At 49.1% G+C, this 27032-nt stretch overlaps 1 protein-coding gene and 1 long non-coding RNA gene across 3 annotated transcripts; both read right to left on the bottom strand.

Moving 5' to 3' along the window:
- Positions 1-1789: 1789 nt before the first annotated feature.
- SALL4 (spalt like transcription factor 4) lies at positions 1790-15950 on the bottom strand. 2 transcript variants are annotated; one of them, XM_005524866.2, is made up of 5 exons: positions 15810-15950; positions 15371-15500; positions 5899-8436; positions 5013-5320; positions 1790-3976 (listed from the first exon to the last, which is right to left on the bottom strand). In XM_005524866.2, exons 2-5 carry the CDS (start codon positions 15438-15440, stop codon positions 3566-3568), a joined length of 3327 nt encoding a protein of 1108 aa, XP_005524923.2. In that variant the 5' UTR covers positions 15441-15500; positions 15810-15950; the 3' UTR covers positions 1790-3565. The 2 variants fall into 2 exon arrangements, with proteins under 2 accessions (XP_005524923.2, XP_087920790.1); XM_088064664.1 differs by having other exon boundaries at positions 15796-15945.
- A 1837-nt stretch (positions 15951-17787) lies between these two features.
- On the bottom strand, positions 17788-26832 carry LOC148182833 (uncharacterized). The gene is made up of 2 exons (XR_015774172.1): positions 26724-26832; positions 17788-19228 (listed from the first exon to the last, which is right to left on the bottom strand). It is a non-coding gene; the product is annotated as an uncharacterized LOC148182833 (long non-coding RNA).
- Between the last annotated feature and the right edge of the window lie 200 nt (positions 26833-27032).

Below are 27032 nucleotides of genomic sequence, written 5' to 3'. Positions count from 1 at the left end.
AAGTTCCCATCGACTTTTTGGGAAGCTTTGAACAGAAAGGGCAGGTTAAAAGAAATCTTTCTTCAGAGGAACACTTGAGATACTACATTGAGGTAAAGTACTACATTCAGGTAAAGCAAACGTAGCTACTCTTTAGGTTTTGTTTTGTTTTTTTTTTAAGCAATGCAAATTTAAGTTCAAATTTAACATTTTAAGCAAGGCAGACCTTACCTCAGCTCATACAAGCACATATCCTACTTGAACAACAGCAACAGCCTGCAAATCCTGTGTGTGAGGGGCAAAGCAAGCAATAAAAAACATGAGCAAGGAAGTCCTGCAGGCAAGAGGAGAAGCTAATGAGCAGAGACAGTGCACACCCCGGGCTCACCCTGCTCACACCAGCCCAGCTCCCTACACCTGCTCCTGAGTCACATCAGCAAAAAAACACAATCAGCTGTCTCTCTTCATTGTTAAGGTGCAACTGTAGATGTTACTGTAAGCTGGGCACACTTGCCACTGTGGGCAGTTCCACCACACTGACCTTCAGAAGGTGTTGGCTCAGCTCTCACACCTGGCAGTACAGGTACAGGTAATCCCCAGCCCTGCCTGCTCTGCAAACACCCCCCTGCAGCAGGAACAGCCCTGTGGGCCAGCTCCTGCTCTGGGCACAGGCTCACCTGGGTCCTACCTGTTACCCAGTGCTGTGGGAAGATCCAGGACCTGCTGGCAGCAGCTTGGGCAGGGATCCAGCTCCAGCCTGGAGCTGCCTTGGCAGGAGGCTGGCAGAGCTCTGGGCACAGCCAACACCCAACACTGCCCTGTGCCAGGTCACAGCCCAGGGGCCAAGGCAGGCTCAGCCCACACTGACCCCACTCCCCTGAGCTGCAGGGACATCCCAGCTGCCACAGCCTCCTGCTGCCCTGCTTTGCCAGCACTTTCCTGGCTGTTTGTTCCTGGACAAGCACTCAGGCTTTATAAAACTCCTTTCCTCCTCATCTCCCCTCAGTGTCCAGCCTGCTGAACAACACCCCTAAAGGCAGCAGAGGGGTGAATATGGGATTGCCCTGTTATGGATGGTAATGAAGAGGCAGCCAGAGCCCCGCAGCTTGGCCAGAAATCCAACCCACCACTGGAAGGGACAGAGCTTCCTGCACCTCAGACTTGTCCTGCCCTCCCTACAGAGCCTGGGGGCAGAGAAAAGTGTTTGCTTTGCCTTTCTTTGCACTCCCAAGGGCTGAGCAAGGAGCACCATGAGCAGGCAGCTCTGATGTTGGGAAGGTGCAGCTTTAGGGTTCCCTGGTTCTGCACCCCTTTTCCTCCTCTGTTACCTCCCAAGGGCAAAACACATTTGTTGGTTTATGTTTCAATAATCAGGATCTCAGCACTTTTTCATTTTATCAGGGCTGTTCTCAGAAGTGTTTTTCTTTGCTCTTTAGGGAAAGCTATTTATCCCTTTTCTATGCAGCCAGCATCTTCAGGCACTGGCAATTTGACAGCTTAATATTATTTTTCCCTCTGTAGGATGATCACAGTACAAGAATGATTGCACATATTCCTGTCATTCTGTTCCAGTGTGGAAATCAACACCCCTGGCACATCCCAACCCCTGCATCAAAACCCCAGCTGTTCCTGAGGAATGGATTTCAGACTTCTCCACAATTTCCTAGCTCCTGTTATTCTAAGTAATGAACTGGAGCCCAACTCTGGCTCCTGGATTTTGGGTCCCCAGAGTGAAGCAGCACGCTGCCTCTTGAACTCGCTCTTCAGGAGACAAAAACATTTTTGCCAGAAAAATGTTAAGCACCAAGTGTGAAAAAGCCATCCCAAAATTTATTCTCAAAAATGTCAACAGAAACGCATCAGTAGATACTCAAAACTACAGAGTTCTTAGAAGTCATACATTCACAATGTAGAAACGTGACAATTGGGATGCCTTTTGCGTGGTCTATGTAACAATATCCATTTTACAGTGTAAACAGGTACTGGTATGTTCTTACCCACAAGTCCAGCAGGAAAGGCACAACTCGGCATACAGAGATCATAAGCAAGAATCAGGTGCAACAACTTCACACAAACTTTTGGTAAATCTGCATTTTTGGGGCCTTCCACAACAGAGACTGGACTTGAAGATTTCCTACAGTCAACAGCCAGGTTTTCTTTCCCTCCTTCAGTCCTTCCACACCAAATGCTCCCTTTGCAGCCTGGTTCAGATCCCATTACACATCCAGTTCCAGCAGGCGTTCGAGGAATAGTGAAAGGTCAGTCCAGCAACTCCTCAGGTGCTTCCACTAATAATACATCAGGTTTTGGTTTCACATAGTGCATGGAAGCATCTGCTTGAATCTCAGTCATTACAGTGGTCATTATTAGAAAAAATAGACACTACAACTACAAAAGGAAAAAATGAGGTAGATAGCTTAGAATCCAGATGACTATCCCAGCAACCTTCATACAACACACGTGGATCATTAATTAACATTTTGGTGGAATGCAAGCTCACAGACCACCAAAAAAGCCTTAATGACCAGAGTAGGAATGCCATCCAAAAACCCACAAAACATTTAACCTAAGCATGAATACTTCATATTTAAATACAGGTTTACACAGACTGATCTCCTAAATTACCCAAATGAAAAAAAAAAATAAAATAAAAAATACCCAAAAAGTCTCTTGCTAAGGAAACCAGCTCCCATGGCAAATTGCAACAGTCACCTGAGATTCCTTGCAGAGCTTTTAGACCTGACTTCCCAAGGCAAGTCTTCCCTTTCAAGAGGAAACAAAATAACAAACAAAAACAAAACAAAAGTATATACATACCCACCCATGCTTGTTTGGGGCTCTTGGTATTGAAATAAAACATCTGGGAAAAACTGCACATCTTTGGAAGCAGGAATTTTGGCACTACACTTGAAGGACTGTCCTAGTAGTAGCATTAAATAAGCAGCAGTCAACAACAAAAAATAATTACTTAGGAGCAGTGACTAAAGAAAAAAACAGCAACTTTGCTTTTCATGGAACTTCTGAGGCAAAAAACAAAGGAATTTAGAAACAACAAAAAAAAAACCTTTGTAGTTTTTATAGCCATTATTAAGAAAAAGTACATTCAGAAACCACACAGAGCCAAAAATCCAAACAGAAAAGTTCTAAGAGGGTGGCAGACATTCTAGGATATTTACCCGCATTAATAGTTTCCATTTCTCATCAGTAAATAGAAGCTTTTCCGTCAACAGTAGGTTGTTTCCACTCTATTCAAAACCCCCATTATCACTCTAAACAAAGAGGTAAATATTCTAACCTTTGGAATTTCAAGTTGTAGAAACTTCTGTAAGGCTGTACACGTTAAAGTCACACGTAAGAACTACTTTGCAAGACCCGCATCTTTCCAAATAGAAGGAAATCCTATTCTTTATTAATTACTATTTGCAAAGCAATATCATGATTGTACTCTGGGCAACTCTTACAAAGACAACCATAAAATCATTTGCACGTCAATAGGAAAATAGGAGGCCGAAGTGGAATCTCTTAAAAATATATGTTTGTGTCTATATATATTTGTTCTTTCTGTAGGTCAACTCCTCTCGAGTCTTTAGCTAACGGCAATTTTGTTCTCCTCCAGGAAGTGAGGGAATTGGTGTTTTGGCACACTGTCTGCAGCACCAGCAGCCTTCTCCGTGTCAGAGGCAGCGGCAGCCTGGGCCGTGTCCACCTTGGAGGCCGGGGCAGAGTTCACGGGCGAGCCCCCGGCCATGGGCACGGGCAGGGCCCCGCTCTGGATCACAGAGATCTCGTTGGTTTTCACGGCCAGCCCGTTGCTGAGCACGGCCGCGTACTGGTTCCACACGGCGGGGTCGATGCTCACCGAGGGCGCCACCATGTCCTTGGGGAACATCTCCGACACCTTCTTGGGGTCGTTCCCCAGCAGGGCCATGGGGTTATCGATGGACAGCCGCCTGCCCCGCCTGGCTGAGTTGTTCCACATGTGGGTTCCTACGTGGACCTTCCGGACAGGGGGGGAAAGCGAAGAGAAGCATTAATACCACAGCTCTTTCTGTACCCAAATTGTACTTTGCTTGCAGCCAAGCAGCCCAAAGGAGTCAGGCTCTCTCCTTTTGCATTCAGAGAAATATTTAAGCTGGGTGGTTCTTGGCAGAGCTCCCTTCCTGGCACACGTAAGACACAGTCATTCCACTGCCTGACATCACCATGGCTCTCTGCTAGAAGGCTTGAATACACTTGGAATAAGTGGTGTTGGCAAAGACACCCTCTCTCCCCCCAAAACAGAAGCCACGTTAGCTGCTGCAAACAGACCATAATGAAAAAAAAGACTGGGTATTGCAAGAAACCACCGAGTAATTTGGCAGAGAGGTTCATTTGAGCTGAAATCTTCCACACCCCATCCTGCTGGTGCTTCCAGCAAGGCACTGCTCACACACTGCAGAGTATTTTCTCTCCCCATCAGCATTTATGCAGGAGGGCTGAAGAGCCTGAAGAGGTTCTCACATGGAGGGAGGAGCCCCTGTGCAAGTGAGGGAGCTGAGTCCCTCACAGGATTCATCTGGCAAAAGGACAGACTCACAGCACTTCTTCAGCATGTGCTTAGACACAATCCCCAAGCACTTTGTGCCATCTCAGGATTATCCTGGTTTATCCCTCCTCATCTCCCAACATTTCAAGCAGTGCAGTGTAATACATTTACTCAGCAGGCAGCGTTTTGTAGCAGTCTATGAAATGCTTATGTCTTGACACTTCCAAATCCAAATTAAAAAAGAAAGCAATCTGCTTAGTGAGGGCTAAGCCTTCCCTTCCATCCCAAAAGGAAAGTCAAGGACAGCAGCAAAAACCTGTGGGTGATCTCAGTAACACTTACACAAAAAAACTGTGTGGAGAAACTCAGGAAGGAGAGGAGGGTCAAAAATAAGTATTCGAGAAGCTAAAAGAAAATCAGTGCTGTCTCAAAGGCAGGTCAAATATTAGAAAGAGTCTTTCCGTCTCTAGTCTCACAGACAAAGGAGATGACAACAGACAGGACCCACCTTCAGGTTTCCCTTGGTGGTGAAGGCTCTCCCACAGATGGTGCAGGCAAAGGGCTTCTCCCCGGTGTGGGTGCGCTCGTGGATCTGCAGGGCGCTGGCAGAGGAGAAGTTCTTCCCGCAGGTAGTGCAGATGTGCTGTTTGGCAGGACGGCAGAACTTGGGGCGTGGCACCAGGAGAGGGGCGACCCCAGGGGACAGAGCTGGAGGGCCAATGAAGTGGCCAGTGCTGAGGGGACGATCGCTGGGCAGCTCCATTTTTATCAGGGCTGGTGGGGCTCTGACAAAAGCAGCTGAAATACTGCTTCGAGCTGGAAAGAAAGCAAAGGCGATGCTTATCCCAACGTCATTCTCCTCCCAAGCCTGGCTGAGACTCCAGGCCCTGCCTTTGAAGCTGCCTCTGCCTGAAGAGCACATCTGCAGAGCCCACCACACTTCCTAGGATACCCCAAAACAAATCAGTCATCCCTGGGTTTGCTGGCGAGCTTATGAGATGTAAAGTCTTTCAGGTCAAACTTTGATCAACCTTAACCTCAATGCTGAAGAGAACCTGAAAACCCCACAAACTACTTCAGGGTTTCCACGTCACACTCTTGAGATAAGCAGCTTCCCCTTAACACACAAAAATGTATTTTCCAAGAGCTATAAGGAGATATCAAGTGAGCCCATGAAAGACAGAAAGAGGGCACACTCTATATTAATTTTAAAGAGATGATAGCACTTAAACCTTTGAATTTTGGGCCTGGCTTAGTCAGGAAAACTTTGCAGGGCCTATGCCCTTAGAGGAGCAGGAAGAGGGGAAAGCTGAGGAAGCTTTGTTTCCTGTTGGTCCTTCAAGGATCGATTTCCTACTGCCCCACCCCAAATCCCTGCATTTTGCATTACTCACCATATTCTCCGTTTGCAAAGTGTAGCCCAGGCTCTTCCTTAATCACCTTCCGGCCAATATTGCCGTACGTTAAATCCAGAGCTCCGACAACTCCTTCCATTTCTGCAGGAGCATTCTCAGGAGCCTCTGATTTACTCCCCGTGCCGGGATCCTCTTGGTTGTTGAAGGCAGGTGACTTTGACCTCACACTCTCAGCCTGGCTGTTGGCTGGGGACAGCGCGTGCAGCGACGCCGACTCGGAGGCCGCGGGGCTCCTGCCGTTCTGGTAGTCGGCATCTCCCGCCACCGAGGACGAGTCGTTGGTCATGCCATCGCTCTCCGCTGAGCCGTTATCACTGGACTTGAGACTGCTCTGCCGCTGCAAATTCAGGGAGGAGGCGACAATCTTCATCTGATTCTCCAGCGCCGTAACCCCAGAGAAGGCGGCGGCGGCGGCAGCGGGCGACTCTGATTGTGCATCATACGGAGTGGGAGGTTTGGAAGAGCTCCTGGGGCCGTCCTGAGAGTCCACGTCATCTTCCATGTCGATGCTTTCCACGGTCTCCTCTGGGCGACCGACGTCTCCGTTCTTCTCAGGCGCGGCAGGATCCACCTCGGCGCCGTCGCAGGGCGGCTCTGGCAGGGGCGTGTTGGGGATCTGCCCGCCCATGTGCATGCGGATGTGCTGCTGCAGCACCACCGCATTTGTAAACTTCTTCTGGCAAATGGGACACGAATGCTGCATCTTCAAGGGGGTATTGGCCCGGTGGACACCGTAGTGAGTTTTAAGGTTCCCTTTAGTGGAGAAGGCACGGCCGCAGATCTTGCACTTGAACGGCCTCTCCCCGGTGTGGGTGCGGTAATGCATTTTGAGCGAGCTCTGGCAGCTCAGCACTCTGTGACAGATCAGGCACTCGTTGGGGTCAGCAGTGGCTTTGTCGATATTTTCAACCAGCTGCTGGAGCTTTGATGTCTCTGAGCCTTGCTCGTTTGACCCACTTACGTGGAAGATGCTCACGCTGCAGGTAGCTTGTGGTGAGCTCAAGCTCTGCTCCGTTCCCGACTCGTGACCGACCGCCCCCGACGAGGAGGAGCCGCCCTCGCTTTCAGGAGAGGGCCTTGACTGCAGCTCGCTTGAGAACGTACCAGGCAGAGACTCCTTGATGCCTGCCAGGCTGGAGATGGTCTGAGGTGCGCCGGGGGCCGCAGAGGTAGGCAGAGTTGTTAGGAGAGGTTTGCTGTCCACAATCAGGTTGGACTCATCCAGCGGCACAGACATCCCGTACGGGATCCCAGTGCTGGTAGGAACATTGTCCAGGTGCTCAGGAACTGGGTAAGGATTCATCTTTATGTGGGGGTACTTGTCTTTGTGACGCTGAAAATGCACTTTAAGGTTTCCTTTGGTCGTGAAGCGGTTCCCACAGATGTTACATTTATAGGGTCTTTCCCCGGTGTGGGAGCGGAGGTGGATCTGCAGGGCACTGTCGTTGCCAAAGACCTTCCCACAGAATTTACACTTGTGTTTGAAGAACGGCTCCTCTGCGTTCGGTTTGCTTTCAGACACGCTGATGTTGGGGGGCTTCCCCTTCCCCTTCTTCGAGGAATCCATCACAGACGAGACGGCCGAGAGCGGGTTCTGGAAGATGACCGAGCCGGAGGACTGAGGTAGCAAAGGATTTGGGAACTGAGAGATGGAGCCGGGCAGGCCTCGGCTCCCCTCTGGCTTCAGGGGGAAGGAGGAGGAGAGCCCAGCAGCCAGCGAGCTGGCGGCTGCGATGCCAGTGTTAGAATGAGGTAGCTTTCCTTGCTTCAAGGATTCCAGTGATAGGCTCTGGCTTCCAGCTTTCTGTCCGATTAAAGCCACGGCGGCCGAGAGCTGCTGGGACATGTGGGCGCCCAGAGCTTTGAGCGGGTCAGTAGCAGCTGCAATGGAGGGGTGCAGGGCGTGGGGGGCCATCATGGCGATCTGGATGCGGATCTGCTCCGTCAGCTGGATCTGCTGGAGCTGCTGCTGCTGCAAGCACACCAGCTGCTCCAGGATCATGGGGATGGCGTTGAAGCCGGCCGCCGAGGAGGAGATGGCGTCGGACGTCCGCTGGTTCACGGCCACTTTGGTGCCGCGGATGGTCTGCAGGGTCACGTTAGTGTTTGGTACTTTGGGTTTTGGGAGATAGCTTAGCCCGGGAGCCGCAGGCGTGAGGGGGGGTTCTATTTTAAGGTACATTCCTCCTACCGGTTCAGCATCCATTTTTCCTTCTCTCTTGTCCACAGAGCCAGCACAGCCCTTGGCCGGAACGTCCTTGCGTGCCCTGCCATCCATTCGGTCGCTTGGGAAGGTCCCCAGAGAAGCCTCGGAGAAGCTCTCGGGGGGGACTGCTCCCTCACTGTCATTCATGATTAGAACAGGCGGATTTTTAGTGCAATTTTTCTTATGCTCAAGGAATTCAGAGAGAACAAAGAATTCTGCACAGCATTTCTCACAGATTTTGGTTTCCTCCGTGCGGCACCTTTTGGAACTCATTTCACCATCTCTATCACCTGGGACGTCTTGTGGACTCCCTTAAAATAAAAGAAAGTCACATTATTAATTGCTAGATTTGGACCAAGTATTCACTATTAAGATCACTGACTCCACCTGAAGTGCAAAATTAAAGATACAAGACACTGGAATCAAGTTCACAGACCAATATGAAGTTCTGTTCTTTGTTTTCATGCCAATTCCTTCATGACCTCAAAGAAATCTTCATCTCAGTCCAGTTTACAAAAAAAAAGAAAAAAATAAAATTATAAAAGGACTCTCACATGGCTCAGTGAAAAGAGATTTATCCCAAATCCCTTTATACAGGTAAAAAATCCCCTTTATACAGCCCCTGCAACACAGCTTAAGAGGAACACGAGGACAGGGGAAGCATCACAGCACTGAGCAAAACAACACACATGAGTTATTTTCTCACTGCACTTCAGGGTCTAATTCCTTGTTAACCATCTCTCAGAAATTCATACAAGATCGTTAACACAGGAATTTTGAGCAATTCTTACTGTCAGTCTGCCATTACAACCCAAGAGGGCTGACAGGAGCAAAGCAAGGCCAGTATTAGTCCTAAATCCTTCCAAAGCAAACACACCCCAGAAGTAATCTCCACACAGACACAGTAGCAAAGAAATTATTACATCCAGAACTTGAGACACAAGTATGAGCCTCCACTGATGGTGATGAGTATTGAAAAAAACACAAATAACGAGTTTTGCTTGCAAGGAGGCATTTCTGATCCTGGCAGGAGGCCTCGTTCAGATACATCTGCAGCTCACCACATCTGGCAAGGGGCAGGGAAAGCCAAGCTGGGCTCCAAGTCCACTCCTGCCCTTCCAGCACCAGCACCCCATGGCTTAGACTGAGCAGAATTTGCAAGTGGACCAAAAAAAATAATAAAAAAAAAATTCGGGGAAATACCTGAACTGCAAGAGGTTAAGAGAAATTATAACCAAAACAGGATGTTTTTGCTCAGCTTTGCCATCCTTCAAACAAAAAACTCACAGCCCACTCGAGGTGGGGCAGTGCTCGGGGCAGGAGAGCTGGGGAGGGAAAAGTTCCCAGCGAGGGGGAGGCAGGAAGGGCTCCAGCAGGATTCCAGCCCCCATCAGCTGAGAGATCCTGGAGCTCACAGTAACTGCTCCAGCTTTGAGAGGTGCCAAGGGCACAGTGACTTCACCTGCCCAGCCCCAGGGGAGCACACAGAAGGGTGGCACTCATCTGTGCTGGCTCCAGGCCATGTCACAGCCACCCCCTGAGCCAGGGGAAGCCAGGGCTCCACAGCTCAGGAGCTTCTTGCGGCTCTGCTTTGTGCAAGGTGTGCCCAAACCACCCCAGCTGTGTCCTGACCATGAGGGAACCATGTCCAGGTGACACCTCAAGCACGTTACACCTTGCAATGTACACCTTGGAAGGTGTAAAACCGCTCCAGGGAGGATATTGCCATTTCTTACCCCGACAGGGGCACTGTGTGTCTTCAACAAAGCTGATTTCAACCTTTTAAATGTTGTGAGGCATCAAGTGCATGGGAAAGTTTACTTTTAAAAATAAACATCTGAACAATTAGGAAAATTCTCTAGTATCAGAGGCCTGCTCTGCAATCATCTGCACAGCAATAAAACCTGCACAAGTCCTTGAACAGGGAGGAAAGGAGTTCTCAGCACAGCTAAGATCAAAAATGTTTGGATACCTCCTATTTAAGCAGGGAGAATGAAACACTTCCCCTTCAGCCCAAACAACTCCTGTAAGCAAAAGAAACAAGAACAGCAGCACACATTTCCCATCCCAAATATCATTAAAGTGACATCTCCAAGCTGATTTAATTCTAAAAACACAGAAATCCAGCCTGCAGACAAGTACAACACGATTCAGAACTTGGTCAACAGAATCAGCCAGGATCAAGAATAGATTATTTTAAACTCGTTTCGCAACAGTCTGAGCAGATCGACTTGGAAAGAAGGTACCTGGGTTAAAAACAGACAACTTCCAGAACCTCTCCACAGTGACTTGAGAGGTCTTGGACTACTTTCCTATACCACAGAATACACTGAAACATGAAAATACATTTTCCAAATCCTTAAGTGTTTGGGGCTTTCCCAGTCCCCCCTCCCAGGCAGAATGACACAGTTTCCACGTCACAAAACATTAAAAAAATAACCCCAGCTTTTACTTTTTCCAATGGCACAGAAATATCTGCACCAAACACTGTTGCCCACCCCCAAGGAGATATTCCAGGATAATGTCTAGACAAGTCCTCAACCTTTAACTGCTTCAAAGCATCTGATCATTTATCTCCTTTCCCTTGATAATACTTCTTATTTTTCTACTTCTGTGCTGATAAGATCACACTAAACTCAATGCCCCTTTCCCAATCTCCAGCACAGCCCACGCTCCTCATTTTCATAATTCTGAGGAGCTCTGGTAACTTCTCTGGTTCTGAGCAGCAGTTGCCATCTCAGAGAAAGAAACTCCAGAAAACTGAAAGTCCCTGTGCTGGGCAGCAGCGGGCAGAGGTTGGCAGCCCTGCCCTGTCACATATTTTCATTTCCCTGACAGTGAAGCATTAGTTTAGGACTGTGAATAAATTCAATTCAGAGCTTGAAACGCATGACAAATAGCGAAGTCATGCATTATTCTCCCTTTTACGTTAAAAGAAAGGGGTTTAGATAAATTCACAAGTAGGACGCTGGGTTATTTTACAGTAGCTGGAATAACAAAGGAGCAATTGAGTGTTTCTGTAAAAAACCCAAGAGCTCCTGTGAAAATCACGGTGATTTGTAACTCAGTCCCCCCTCCCCGGCCCAAGTGCCGCAGTCAGAGCAGCGATCCCCGAATGAAAAAGGGCTGGGGGCAGCTCTGCCCACCCCTGTAGGGATTTACCAGCCCTGCCCTGCCACAGCAGCTCCTTGTGCACTTCACTTAACCCTCTCCCAAGGCTTCCCAGGGATAGCACTTCTACTGCGGTTTTTTTATCTCCCCCACCCCCGAATTTCAGGAATGTTATCTCTCAGCATCTAGTTATCCAATAAGTTAGAAGAATGCAGTAAACCCAGCAGGGGGGTTAGACTGAATCACTGGCAAATGGATGGAAAAAATCCACTATTGTGTAGGACAAGGCAGTCATCGACAAGGAAGGCTGATAAAATCCACGCCACTAGAATTATTTTTTTTTAAGGAAAAAGCAGTGAAGTAAATCTCGTTTGATGCGATTTCAGTAAGGGTGCTGCTGGCCTCATTTAAGCCATTACAGCCTTTTTTTCTCAACTTGATTTCACTCGAATTGGGATAAAGCAGAACTCAAGCTTTCCCACCCGCTTTTTTTATTCAGGAGTTTTAATACCTTTGCTGAGCTTACTTTCCTCACAGCCTACATTTGATCAACTACTTTTACTTTAAGGTTAACAAAAGCATGAGCTTCCCCGGTTTAAATGAACTCGTGGAGGACTGATTACCGAGCCTGCAGTGCACTCCCAGACACGAAGCCTCTGCCATCGGGTCGCTGTCGCTCTCAGGGTCGCACTGCCCGACGCTTTTCTCCTGCTCCCAGAGGACTTCCAGGAACTCCAAACTGCCCCAAATCGCCCTTCTCCCACTATCAAACAGCGTTTAACACATTTTAACCGTGACAAAATCACTTTATGGAGCAAGCAAAGCGCAGGGCTGACAACTTACAGAGATATTCCACGTGATGCTTTCAACGCTGAATTCATCAGCGGCGTTTTTGCACCCAAGAAGGCAGAACCGCGTTAGACCCACAACAGCACTTCACGTGCTTACTCTCTCAAGGCTTTGATTATTTTATTATCTACTTACTAATTCACCCTTTGGCCTATCCACAGCTTCAAGTCGGATACTCAGAGAATTGAGAACAAACCGCGGCGCACAAGCGCTGGTTCGGGCACAGCAGCGCTGGAAGCGGCGGGGAAAGCGGCGCCCCGAGGCGCTGGGAGCGGCTCCGGAGGGCTCGGAGCCCCCGGGAGCGCCGCTCGCTGCCGGGGCCGGTCGGTGGAGGGCACTCACGGCCCGTGCTGCGGCCGGGCCCCCGCCACCCCGGGCGGGGCCACCGCCACCCGGCACCACCTGAGCCGCCGGCATCCCCCGCATCACCTCCTGCATCATCCCCCCCCGCATCACCTCCTGCATCATCCCCCCCGCATCACCTCCTGCATCATCCCCCCCCCCCGCATCATCACCCCCTCTGCATCATCCCCCCCGCTCCTGCTGCCCCCCAGACCCCGCTCAACATTCGCACGGTGTTTAAGAGCGAGCTAAACGGCACAAACCCCGCTGCCAAGGTCAATTGCATGAGAGTCCTAATTGTGAGCCTGACATCAACTTACCACCCACAGCAAGCAGGAGGAGGCAAAGGTTAGAGCAGCAGCTCTGTCAAAACGTCACATGCCGCCGAGCCCGGCGAAAAGGGCTCCATCGTGCTACCAATATTGTGTTTCACTTATGTAAAAGGAAAAAAAAAACCAGCGGGGATCACCCCCAGCACCCTCTGCCCCGTCCCAGGGCTGCAGCACCCCGGGCACGGCGGGGATGCTCCGGCAGCCGCGGCTCCCGGCCGGGCCAGCCAGCCCCCGACAGCAGCTCCGGGCAACCCAAATCAAACCGAACGTAAATCACCACCAAACTTGGGCTTTCCTTGTTCAATCTTTCCTTGTCCAACATCCCTCCCCGGTTCTACAGAGCTCAGCGCACGAATCGGAGATATAATTGAAGTAAAGCTACGCTAATTTTACCCTGAGGGGGGAAAAAAAAGAAAAAAAAGTTGCAGTTTGATACTGTATTTTTAAGAATGAATCCGATTTTTAATGGCAGCAATCCAGCACAATAGGCATTTTCAAGCCCTTTGTGGAAATGCTAATTTTCAGTATGTAGCATTATTCCCCTGTGACCACCTGCTGATTTTTTGACCTGTTAATGGATCCCCAGGTTCGCGGGACACTTTAACCCGCTGCATTGTTCACAGAGGTAGGTCCCAAATCCCTTTGCGAAAAAAGGGAATACTTGCAAAAAAAGGAGATAAGGGCTTGATTTTATTATTACGATTATGTGTATATCCTCGCTAATGCCCCAGACAAATCCCTGCGAAATTTCGACTTTGTTATACAGCTTCATCACTTATTATTTACGGGCACACCTGGAGCGGGGAATATCGAGCCTGTTTGGGATATTGGCGGGCGGTCCGAGGCGCAGCCCCGGGTTGGATTTCGGAGCAGAGATCCCGCAGGACGGGGCTCAGTGCGGGACCTGCCCCGACCCCCCAAACCCGCAGCACCATCCCCCAGAGGCGGGGCCACAGCTTCCCCAGCTCCCCCGGAGGGATCTCATCCAGGGTTTGATTGTTAAAATTGAGAACGGGAGGGGGAGAGAGGAGAGGAAAAAAAAAAAAAAAAAAGCCCGAACAACAATAACAAAAAAGCAGCTGGCCATTGCCCCGGAGAGCGCGGTGTGGAGCGATCCTCCCTCCCTGGCTCCCGCACGCCTCCCCCGCCCCAGCGGCCGCATCAGGAGTGATTAACCCTTTTGTTTCAGCGCGGGGCCGGAGGTGCCTTTCCAGCAGCGGGCAGAGATTTACATGTGGAAACATCACCTCCATCCCCCAACCTAACCATATGCACAAAGGAAAACAGTCATGCATTAAACATGGGATTTATTGCCTTCTGGCCAGCATGCTGTTTCTTAAGTCACCATTAACCGGACCCAACAATTGCACATTTCGACTCAAAGAAGAGAAGGGGGAGGAGGGAAAAAAGAAAAAAAAAATTAAAGAGCCCGAACCTCCTGCGGGCTGGGAATAAGGAGCTCCCGTAACGTGCACGGCTTTTTATCAGTTCTAGGCACGGAAACAAAACCAGTCCCAAACGCAAGCAAAGAACCCAAAGAAAGTTCTTGGGGGGCACACGGAAACATTTGGGCACAACAACTTCGAACAAACAAACGCTCCCGAGCCGGGACGTGCCCGCCGCACTCCGGGAGCAGCACGGGCACCTCGGGAGCGTCCCGAGCTCCGCGCTGCGGGCAGCGAGAGCGGGGACAGAGCCCGCACGGGGCCAGGGAGCCCCGGCCCCGCAAGATGCTGCTCCCGGAGCCCCGGCCCCGCTCCCGTGGTGGCCACCGGCGAGTGCCCCTCCGCCCTTCCGCTGCACGCCCACCCCACCGGGAGCTCCCGGCTGATTTTAGCCACGATTTTAACTTTCCCCGCAGCACGGCCCAGGAATGCGAGCTCTCCAAAAACGGGGAGAGCGATTCGCGGTGGCGGAGTCCCCCACGCCGCCCAAATACAAAGCGTTCGCGCACACCCCACAATGAGCTCACCGGTGTTATTTTGGGAAGTCGGAAATCAAAGATGGCTGGAGGTCAAGCTACAAAAGGTCCAGGGCGATTGTGATCTCCAACAAAAATAGTCCGAGCGTAGAGGCTTTTCTCTCCCCCCCCCCTTTTTTTTCCCCCTTTTAAACCCCACAAAAATTCCCATCTAACTCCCGACAAAGTGCTAAGAGTGCTAAGTACAGCGAGGAAACCCAGCCCGAGCCATTTCCTACCCCTCCGAAGTTGTGTGTAATTTCTCCCCGTGCTCCCCCACCCCTTTACCCCCATGCCCCCCGTTCCCTCCGCCTCGGGGAGGTTTTGGGGCTCCCCTCCCACGCGGCCGCGGCCCCACGCGGGACCCGGCGGAGGCTCCGCGGCGTGCGGGGCATTGCGGGGCCGCCAGCGCTGCGCTCCGCAGCCTCACCAAGCTGAACCCCCCCAAAAATAACGCGGGACCCGAGCCTCGCTCAGCTCCCCCCCCAAAAAAACCCCGAGGGTCGCCTCCCGGCAGAGCCCGCGGGGGGAAAGGAGCGGGGGGTGAAGCGCAAGGGTGGAAAAAGCCCCGCGGGAAGCGCCCCTCGCTCCCCGGCGCCGCGCATCAGCCAGCCCGGAGCCGCGGCCGCTCCGCGCCCCCTCTGCGCTCACCACTTGCAGCATCTGGGGGCTGCTCCTCGGAGTTGATGTGCTGGGGCTTCGCCTGCTTCCGTCGCGACATGGTGCACCAGCATCGGGAGCATGCAATAGTAGCAATTATTTTCCTCTTCACAACAAATTCCTAGAGTTGGGAAATTTGGGCGGAATGCGCATGTCAGAGTAATTATGATTATCAATAATGCATTGCGATTTATCATGTGTCCCTGACGGCTGATTGGCCTGAGTCCAAGGGCTCACAGATTATTCAAATCAGCCCTATTGATCCGCGCAGCGGGGCACGCTGGGCCATGTAGTCCCCGCGCCCGGCCCGCCCCGGCGGGCGACAAAGGCGTGAGCCCCGCGGGGCCGGGGCAGCCCCGGGCCACCCCCCCGGTAAACAAACAGCCCGGCTCATCCAGCCTGCACACACACCGTACCTTTGTTGGCTCACCTGCGCCTTTTATGCCGTGCTTTAAAGAGTTTTTTCCCCCCCGCTCTCCCCTAAAGGGAGCCCGAGCCCGGGACAAGGCGCGTTCTTCCCTTTGTCGCTCGATAAGGTGGCAAAGGGAAGCGCTCCGAGGGGCGAGCCCGGGGTCCCGCGGTGGGGTGGGCAATGGAGGGGCTTTAAAAGCGGAGGCAGACGGCGCGTAATTAGGCTGGTTTGCTTCAGCTGTTTGAAGACTCTTTAAAGTCTCGCTTTCTGGGAAGCAGGCGAAGCTGAGGCCGTGGTATTCTGAACAGCGAGTAAAAACGTGGGGCACGCCAAGGCTCCCGTGGAAAAGCTGAAGCAACAGCGCTTTGAGTGTTTTCCCACACTGGCTTGACTGCGTTAATACGGAGGGGAATGATTTTCATCTTTGCTCCCCTTTTGGGCTCTTGGCTTTCGTGGGAAGGAGAGCCACGAGTCAATCTTCCCCACGAGCCGCAGCGGGGTGGCCCTTTGGGACATTGGGGACAGTCCGTGTGAGCTGTAAAACCCCCGAGGGGCACAGCAGAGTCACCCCAACCCCTCCGACCCCCACGGAAGCCACACGGATCTCCCATAAATAAAAATGTGAGGATCCTTGAATGCATGGACATGTGGACTGCAAAAATCTTCCTGGGACACGTGGTTGTTTTTTGATTTAATGTAGAACAGCGCACATGCCCCAGGTCCGTCTATGAAAAATGGCTTGATAGAAAACACCGGAGAGATTGATTTGATGAAGAGATGATTTTGTTGATTTGGAGGAGGAGGAGGACACGGGGTGAGGGTTCAGGAGAATCAGGTTTAGCTGAAGACACACTCGGTGTGCACTTGCCATTGCATTCATCAGCAACCAATGGAGCGGGGTCTGTGCCTCAGTTTCCTTCCTGCGCACTCGGGGTTCCCCGGCTGCAGAGCTGCTGTGCCGAGACACATCCACCCGAGGGGATGCACAGGGGTGTGGAAAACCCAAATGTGACTCGCCAGCAGCAGGGAGGAAGCGATGGCACCTCAGGCAGCCACACAATGCCACAGGACATTGCACAACACCACAGCTCCTTTCACCTGGTGCTTTACTGGCACTTTTACCCTGCAAAACCTCCGGGGGCCATACAACATTTACTCCCTGTTAAATCTGTGCTTGTGCACAGTCATGCCGAGTACTGGCCAGGATTCTTTTTACTGTGGTGGTGCTTGAGGAGGGGGGACCTGGATGGGATAGACATAAAATATCTTAATGTTGTAGATGAAGGTAAGCGGTGCATCCCCATCTGATTTGGGCTGTATCCTCTCGGGGGCTGGTTCTGTTTTTATGAAGTCTCACAAGGGGGTTTTATTTAGCTAAGGATAACACAGATCCTGCAGAGCAGAAGGTGTCACCCTCCTCCTTGGACAGCTACTGAACATGGAGGTCAGGGGACAAATTTTGGTTTCCAGGTCACTTTCTTCTGCAGGCAAGAAATGGTTTCATACCCCCACTCTTGATGCACTTTAATGGGAACATTTCATCAAGAGAAGCTCTGTATTTACTATTATAAAATGGGAGAGATTATCAGGTATTTGAAATCGCTGACCATTTTTATCTGGTGTTTACTCCACCCCCATGTTGCCCAAGGAGCTTCTCTATATTTGTTTGTTTAACCAACAGTTTGAAATGCTCTTTGTTCCCAAAGTGTGTCCTGAGGAAATAGACTGTTAAACAAGATTGATACCAATCGATCCACAGATAGATATTCACATTGATGAATCCTCTCCTTTTACACTTGATATGCTCAGTTTGACCAACAAATTTTCAGTTATTACACAGAAAGCTCCCAAGCCACACCAATGAATTTATTAAACCACGCTGGTTTATGTATCCAGCTGAGAGACTGACAGCCATGTACAGTAGATCCATACTTAAAATAGACAACTCCTGTGGAGCATTTGTACTGAATTTAAAGGAATATATTATATGAAATCAATAGAAGTTCTGGTATTGATTTCACAGGACACAGATTTCACTCAGCACGGCTCCAAAACACGGATAAAATAGAAAGCACGGGAAGCATTAGTTTAAAATAAAAATTAAGAAGTTGCTGTATTTAAGGCAGGGACCGCAGCAAAAGTAGGCGAAAGAGCACAAAGAAAGTGAAAAACACGGGGAGGAAGAGGAAGAATGTGACCAAGGGAAAGCTGTCCTGATTGTATTTTTCTGGGAAGGTGTTCCCAGCCTGTGGTGGTTATAAATAGGCTGCCCTGGCTGATTACATCATATGCAAAAGGCATTTTGCTTGGCTTTAGCACGATCATATGGATTAGCATGATTACAGCTCCTGGATTTGAAAAATAGCAGGCTTCCTTTTCAGGCTTGACATTTTATTTATTTTTTTAAGAAAAGTCCAGAGGAACAATCTTCTGCCACCAACAGAGCTGCAGCATGGTGGTTGATAGGCGAATTTCCAGGAGCAGCCGGCGCAGCTCGCAGTGATAACAGGAGATTTTCCTCAGCAGCATGTGGAACTCCTGCCACCAGGAGCTGTGGCCAGCAGCTGGCTCTGCCCAGCCCTGGGGCTTCCTGTCCTCCAGAATGTCGCTGCAAAATGGTCTCATCTGTGGAAAAATCCGATGGGGTGTCTGCTGAATGTATCTTGTGTGTGTCTGTGCACACTTACTGGCTCCCAGCCACATAAAGGACATTGTCTCAAATCCTGCGCTGGCTCCTCCGACCAGCTCAGTTTGTTGCTGGGAAGAACACACAAGTTTAAAGCTTAAGTCTTTTTTTATGTATTCAGAATCCAAATGTAACTCCAAACGTTGTGTTAACTACATCTTGAGAGCTTGGAGAGCCACAAAAGCTCTTAGAGGCACAGCAGTTCAGTTGGCTGAGGTATTCCTGCCCTGCCCCTGACTGCAGCTCCCTGCCAGACAAACCTCGCAGTGCAGGCTCCCAGGGCTCACCTCCACTGCCTGCAAGACTCTGGAAGTTCCCCGTTGGAACATGTTAAGGGAGCTGCAGGTTGCTGATATCAAGTTGACCATAGCTCTGCAGGCAATGTAAATCAGGGTGATTAACATTCGTTGTTGGGCCAGTTAATCAAGGTTGAGTGCAGAGACCCAGACATTCAAATTTAGAAGCAGTTCCTAAGGGTGTTAAATTGAATGTTGGCAAGGGCAGTGACTCCTCCAGACTACAATCTATCCCAATCCAAACCCAGGAGACTCCTCTTTAAACACCTGTTATTCCATTATAACGATGATAATAGAAGGATGTTTTCCCTCTTGTATAGCAAAATAAAGTTTATGTTTTCCCTCAGTCCATCCTCCATCTTCCTTCCTAGCAGCTGCTGAGCACCTTGGTCAATGCTGATCACAGGGGAGAGGTTATGAAGACGAGTTTGTGTGAATGCTGTGACAATCATCACCTGGAGAGAGAAGAAAGATCCAAATTGAAGAGGTCATTGGCAGCAAGAATTAGGGTTCAAACCTTACCCAGGAGGCAGCCAGCAAGGCAGAGGGCACCGGAGTGGGGCTGAGCAGGGAAAACAGTGAGGAGAGGGAGAAGGATGGAGAACAATCCTTTAGGAACCTCAGCCACGGCTCAGGGAACAACTCCCTGCTTGACCTGGTGGTGCTTTTGGTCCAGCTGCAGATAATGCAGCCACAACAGTGGCTCCATGTGGGAGCTGTTAGTGCAAACACCACTGAGCTATCACCTGAGCCATGTTCCTGGGTTTTTTATATCTGTTTTCAGGCCAATATAATCATGGGGTACTCTGTTCATTACTAAGCTTTGGGCCAAAGTTAGAAACTTTCTTTCTGAGCTCAGCTCTCCCACACGAGGGAAATAACACAGGGATTTTAACTTTTTGAAAGACCCACCAAGGAGCTCCCAGCCAGGAGGAATGAGAGGCATGTGGGTTAGGAGGTAAACAAACAAATCTCTGGGTGTTTGTTAAAATGCCCAAGCGTTTCACCTGCGCAGGAGTAAACTTTATCAGCTCTGATTTCTCTCTGTGTGAAACGTGTCCTTGTGCAATATCTTGTGTTATTGTCAGATGCAATCGGAGAGTAAGAGGTCCAGCTTTCCCCAGGAGCACTGGTATTTTTTGGAATGGGTGTGAAGTGAATAATGTTCCCCCTCCCCTGCAATATTTGTTCAATTTCAAACACTTACTTGCTTCTGAACAAACCTAAGATCAGAGGTAGGTGTAACTTGGCTTTGTCTGCTGTCTTCTTTGAATTTCATGGCCCAGTGATACATCAGGGAGAGTAACAGGAATCCTGTGAGATCCTTTCCTCCCAGACAAGGTACACAAGCCCTTTCTTTTAGCACTCTGCTGTAATGGAGCCTTGGGAGATGTCTCGTTATTATCCCATTTTCAGGGGGGATGTAGGGGCAGCAGTGCTGTGAGGGCACATCAAGGCTGCCACAGCCTGTGCTGAATCCCCTGCATCCAGTTTGGAATTGGATTCTGAGGCACTTTTTTTTCTTATTTTCAGGGAGTACCAAGCAATATCTGAATGTGGCAGTGAAATATTGAATCTGATGGCAGTGAAAATGCGAATTAATGGGTAGCAAATGAGCACCCTCCCCTGTGTCCTTGCCTCGGATAACTGCAGGCAGTGCTGCTCCATAATCCATTTGTTGTTCCACTCTGTGTTATCCCAAAAAGCAGCTCCTGAAAGGCACAGGAACACCTGCCTGTCCTGGCAAGGGACTGGGTTTGGTTCTAGGTACTTGCAGAGAAAATCTTTGTGTGGAGATGGCTTGAAACAGCAACTCGAGAGAGAATTATCAATTTCCTCGCTTGTGTCAGAGGAGCACCGAGATCGAAACTGAATTATTTTCAGATGTCAAAATACCACTTAGCAGGGGGCTTTTACTTAGTAAAATTAGCTTTCATTTTCTGCTTTTATGACTATGATTAATAACATTTTTTTTTAATGTGGTAGACCTAATTCCATTTCTTCTGCTACAGCAGTTTTTCCAATTAGTTTTATCAGTTATATCCCACTTCTAAATTTGGCTATTTTCCATATGGGTGAATTTGGTTCATGCCACACTTTGTGAAGGACTGGCAACCAACTATTAGTGGAGATTCAGAGCAGGTTTGGGAGGTGCCATCTGGTCTTTGACAACTCAGCTTTTAGTTAAAAAAAGAAATTATCACCAAGAAGAAATCCCTAAATCCCGTCTTCAGCTGTTATGGTTGGAAGTCAATAGGAAAAAAAACCAAACCAAAACATTAACACTTAAAACCATGAATAGAAATCAACACAAAATTATCCAAATAAAAGCTGATAGAAAAAAGGATACAAATGTCTGAGTTCTTTTTAATGAAGTGTTAGCTTGGAATGATGACTTGAATATCTAAAATGATCAAATTTAGTGCTCTACTCTTTATGCCAGGAGGAAGGGGACATGCAGGGGATAGAACAGAATGATCCCTCTTCAGCATCTGCATCATTTACTCTGAGCGTTGTCCTCCTCACAATTTATAGATCTGGAACCAAGAGTAAAGTGTGGCAGAAGCTCATCCCTTCCTTCTCCCCATTCCAACTTGCCTACAGCTCATTTCCTGTCCAAGACTCAAAGCTGGAGGTATGTTCTGCCTGCCTAATTGTCCCAAGAAACTGAGATTTCAGTGCATTATCTCCAGCCTTGATGACATTTCCAATACCATTCTTCTAAATGAACTGAGGGATTTTTGTCTGAATTTTCAGAGATGCTGAAGTTCCACAGCAGAATGAGCCCACTGAAGTTAGGATTTCACTTTTAATATCATTTGATATCTCTACTTAGATTGGACACAACTGAGTGCATCAGCTCAGCTGAGTGCCTTAGGAGGCTCTTGGGGTGACAGGTGAGGGTGGATTTGTGCCACCTTCTGTGCTACTCTGGCTGTTCCAGCTGTGCTACCCTGGCTGCTCCAGCTGTGCCACCCTCCATTCCAGCTGTGCCACCCTGGCACTCCAGCTGTGCCAGCCTCCATTCCAGCTGTGCCAAGGCCACACGGGCAGCAGGGAAGGTGCCAGGCAGCTGCAAGGCTCCAAAGAGTTTCAAGGTAATACCCTTGTGGATGTGGCTCTCCCTGTGTTGGGGTAGCTGGGATGAAGAATTCCAGAGGAGGAAAACAAGCAGCCAAAGCTAAATCAGTTGTATTTGGCTCACAATAAAAGTACTTTTTAAGGCCCTTCATAATTATAATCTTGGCAGGGATTTGGCTGCGAGGAGAGCTGGTGCAGGGTTTGGATTCAAGGAGGATGAGCCCATTTCCATTGCAAACCTCCCACTTTTCAGCTAGTCCTGGCTTGTAACTTGGTTATCCCTGGATCAACAGCTTACATTTTAATGTAGTTATGTTAGCTAAGGTCCAGTCTACTCCACAGACTTTAACTAGATTAAGAGGCAGATCAGCTATAATTGGAGTCCCTGATTGAATTAGATTGGGATTACAAATATAATTGGATACTACCCTATTTGAGACACTTCAAAGGAAATATATCTTTAGAGCATGAAAGCTGAAAAATCAACAAACCTTTGGAAATCCTTGAGCCTGTTTCCTGTGTGGATGCAGCCAGGCCCGTGGAGCTCCAGAAAGATATTTTCTAACAGAGTTCACTCGTAAAAACCCCTAAATCAGACCCCTGAATCCGATTCCTGATTTACATTCAACTCGAAGGCGATGTAACCTTGCCACTTTTTAATCTCGGCTGGTGGCACAGCCAGATGAGGCTAAAACTGTGCCTGAAAGAAGCTTTAACACTTAGGAAGTTTTAAAGTTTTAGGAGTTCTAAGCCTGGACTAACAGGCCTCAGGTTTTATTGTGGGGTATAAGGGAGGAGACAGAGTTTAAGCCAAGAGCTCCTTGGGGCTTTTGCAGACATTTCCATTTGAAAGGAACGCTTGGGTGAACAATGCTCCCAGCACTGCCTCAGTGCCTGACACCTTGCAGCACCTAAAGGACAAAAGCCTGAAAAATTTGTTTATTTTTGTTGCTTTTTTTTGTATGATATCTCTTCCTGTTTGTGGCCTTCACTCCTGTGAGCCTCCAGCCAGTGGTTAAGTAGGTCACACCATGAACAGGCTCATCACAATAACAGCAGGCTCATAACCCGAGCGGGAAAAACACCTCGTGAATACAGTTCGGGGGAGAAGAAAGAGAATGTGCCTGCCTGGGAACTGGCCAGCCCTGAGAGCCATGGGAATTTCAGTTCCACCCTCCAGGTTCCCAGTCAGTTCAACCTGAACCTCTGTGAACATCCCAGTGCTACTGAGAGGATGCTCCAGCCTGGTCCAGGCACCAAATGACTTCAGCCTACATCTTCCCCTCCTTCAATCTCCTTATCCAGGCTTCCCCAAAGCCCCCAAACACTCAATTTTATATGGAAATAAGTTATTATGTGAGGTATTTTCAGAGGGAACACCCAGCCTGGGGTGTTGTTTGTTCATTTTTGGATGTTTCCTTTCTTCACCCTCTCCTTTGGTCTACACAGAAATTTGCCACTCTCAAAAGCAGCTTTGCTGTGGTTGTGCACAGCTCAGCCCTGAAGTCTCAAAGTGCCTTCCACACATGAAATATGGTTTAGAAAATAAAAAACAGCCTCAGCAAACCACAATCCCCTGACCTGTTCCTCACAACACTCAGTCCTGGCTCTTTTCCCCAAAACTCAAGAGCAGCAAAGCACCTTCACAGGAATAACAGTTAATAAATTGTAACCCACACCCTCGTGTTTCCCCACACCCTTTTGCTGATTAATTGTTCACAACATCCCTGTTTAAAAGTGTGCCAGGACAAATTGGGTCCTGATTTATTTTTTTGCCATCCCACAGTTAGGTATTTTTAGGCAAAAAGACAAATGCACTTAAGTAATTCTGCGGCCCAAAGTGAGACCTGTAAATGTGAATAAAAAGGAGATATGGGACTCTTGGCTCCTTTGTGTAACAGATCATGGGTATCTGAGAGAGGTTTTATTTATGTATCATTTGTATACACAAGATTTATGCTTGCCATTAAGTTCCAGTGTAAATTAGCCTGGCCTGGGTGTCTGTTTAATTGCAGGTGCAAATCAAGCTGGTAAAACGTCTCTTTTCTGCCCCTTAAGATCTGGAAGCAGCTCACATCTGAGCTCCCAAAATCTGAGTGGGGATTTTACAGATGGCAAAAAGCCTCACAAAGAGATCTGAGCTCTTACCTGGAAATGGTCCCTTATACATTTTAATTAAAGGTTTTTTCCACAAGAAGCCGCTCTTGTTAGATTTGGGTGCACAAATTCACTCAATTTTGCACATCAAGAGAGTAAATCGTCTCCAAATATTGATATATGTTGAAACTATTGATCCAGCCAAGCAGGTATCTTCCCTGTAGCTGAGATCTTCCAATTTCTAAGGCCGGTGTTATGTGACATCTTTAGCATGAGCAATCTTTATCTTGGTGCTGGTTAATTGAGAGGGCTCAGATTACCCTGAGGAGCCAGCCACTTCGGGGTGGGGGTTGCTGTAATTTGGGACATCAGGAATTTTGGCTCCAAGAACAATTCTTTTCAAACTTTTCATCTCCAGGATCAACTTGAAAATTTTCAGGGAGGGAAGGGAGGGTAGCTGGGGTGGGAAGCACCAAGGAGATTGGCAGTCACCTTGCGTGTGCTAAAGGGTGACCAAAGAGAGGAAAAAATTGCAATTTCCTTTATTTACTAAGCTTGCTCCATTCCCAGTTGTGTACGACTTGGAAACAATGTATTGATTTCTCAGGAGTTTCTTTTTACAATTACAAAAGAAAACGAAATTACTGATTGGGAAGGAAAACTTCTTTGTTCTATTTTGTAAAAGGACCAGGGAGTTTTGTGTGTTCGGAAGAAATAGAAATGCATTAAAAGATGAAAAAGGGAAGGAAGAAGATGATGCCACAGAAATCAATACAGAGAATTAGGTGAAATAGAACATCTTGTATGTTCTTCAGAAAATCATTTTCCATACACTAAATACATTTGCAGACTTGTTTCCTACAAACCTTTTCAAGTTGTTATTGGAGTCTGAAGCCACAAGTTTTAAAATGGCTGAGAAATATATATATTTCTGGGGGGGAGGGGAAGCAAAAGACTGGGAAGCACTTGGGCTTTCAGAGACCAGATGAGGTAATCTCAAAAAATGCACAAATATTTATCCTCCCTACAGTGGCATAAAGTTATTGCCTGGGGCTGGAAGAGCCCAGCAAGGTGCAGGGTGCTGCCTGCAGGTGAGACAAAGAAAACTCAAGGTGGAACCTCCTCATCACTCCCTACCAAACACCCACGGCTGGTTCTGGCTTTGAAGAGTCCTTGTCTGAATTCAGAGTGAGAAATGGGGAAATCAAGGCTGAGGAGCCTGAATTTGGGGTAAAATCAAGGCTGAGGAGCCTGAATTGTGGGTGAAATCAAAGCTTGAGGAGCTTGAATTTGGGGTGAAATCAAGCCTGAGGAACCTCAATTTGGGGTGAAATCAAGGCTTGAAGAACCTCAATTTGGAGTGAAATCAAGGCTGAGGAGCCTGAATTTGGGGTGAAATCAAGGCTTGAGGAGACTGAACTTGGGGTGCTAATGCCTCTGGCAGAAATGGAATCCCCACTGCCAGTAAGCAGGGCCCCATCCCCTCAGCCTGCCCCTGGTTTTTATCCTGGTCCTCGCTGCACTCAGGGCTGTCAAACCAGAGCATGGCAGAGCCCAGGAGGCCCAGCCTGCAGCCCTGATGTGAAGTTACACGATGGGATGAGCAAAATTCCTGCTGGCAGCCTGCATGGGCAGAGGAAGGAAACCTGGACAGGGTTTTGAGCCCACAGAGCCAAAACGTGCCAGTTTAGCTCGGTGACATCCGAGTGTCAGCGTGAGCAGCACCAGCCTGTGCTCCCACCTCACTTTTGTTCTTTTTGTGCTGCACTGGCTGAAAAATAACCCAGTAAAGAAAAAAAATTAAAAAAGCTGCAGACTCAGCTGGGTCATTTCCTCATCCCACGGCCACAAAAAGCACACGTGGGTCCCTCCAGGGAGGGGGGCAGCCCTCACATGGGGCTGGAGCCCACCAGCCCCAAACCTGCCCACCCAGGATCTGTTCTGGTTTGTGCAGGAGCATTTCTGCTTTTGAAAAGACTCTGCGGGTCTTTTTGCCACCAGGGTAACTTCACCTCTAGGAAAGGGGAAATTAGTCTGCAATTATGTAATTATCAGCCGCCCTGAAGCTCAATTAATGCATTTTGTAACTCTTCCGGAGAAGGGGGGAAGCCTGTTGGGTGTAAATATGAACCACGGGGATTTCTCCCTCCAGCTTTGTCTGGCTCTGTTTTTAACAGCAGTAACAGAGTGGTGCTTAAAGCAAACTGAATTCAGAGCAGGCAGGCTTTGCCTCTGCAGCTCTGAGCTGGGCATGGCCAGGCTGGGCTTATTTCAAACCCTGCCTGTATGAATGGAGCTGGGGCAGCACCAGGAATTCTGCTGGAATAGCCCAGAGCAGCCCTGCAAGGAGTACTCCAAGTTCCTGGGATCCATTTCCTGGGCCAGGCTGGATTTACCTCCCCATGGATTGTACAGCAGAGCATAATTCCCTGAAAATCCCCTAAAATCCTCTGCTCCCCGCTTTGCACTGGGGGTGCTCCCCAAGGTTAAGCAGCCTCTCCAATACTGAGGTGTTTGCAGAGTTAAGCAGGGGCAGTGGCACCAAAATAAGTTTTGGTGTAGATAAAGAATTTAGTAAGGCCTTGAAATGTCATGTAACAAGGCAAGGCTTGATCCTGTCACTGCACAAACACCAGATTTCTTGTCCCAAGGAGTGCTGCAGCCTCCCCTGCAGTGGATTTGCTCCCTGAAGCTGCTTTACCAGCTGCCAGCCTGGCCAGGGAGTGCCACTGCAGTGCAGGAGGGAAAGGACAGAGGAATCCCTCAACTCACCTTTGCAATCTTACTCAGTCCTGGGGAGTGGGGTGTCCAGCTCTCCCGCTGTGCCACAGCCAGAGAGCAGCATCTTCTCCCACATCCATCCTCCAAAGCTTGCCTCGTTCCCCAGCAGAGCCCAGAGCTCAGGTGGGGTGGATGAAGGTGTTCAGGGCTCAGGTGGGATGGATGAAGGTGTTCAGGGCTCAGGTGGGGTGGGTGGAAGGGGCTCAGGGCTCAGGTGGGATGGATGAAGGTGTTCAGGGCTCAGGTGGGATGGGTGCAGGGGCTCATTGGCTGTGGGCTGATGGGGAACACCTGAGCTCT

The sequence above is a fragment of the Pseudopodoces humilis genome, chromosome 19 (genome assembly GCF_049639895.1).
Source record: "Pseudopodoces humilis isolate 2021_Gansu_Grassland_sample_001 chromosome 19, ASM4963989v1, whole genome shotgun sequence".
Taxonomy (NCBI): domain Eukaryota; kingdom Metazoa; phylum Chordata; class Aves; order Passeriformes; family Paridae; genus Pseudopodoces; species Pseudopodoces humilis.
Note: the sequence above shows the minus strand (reverse complement) of the source record. Positions and strands in the feature narration are given on the sequence as shown.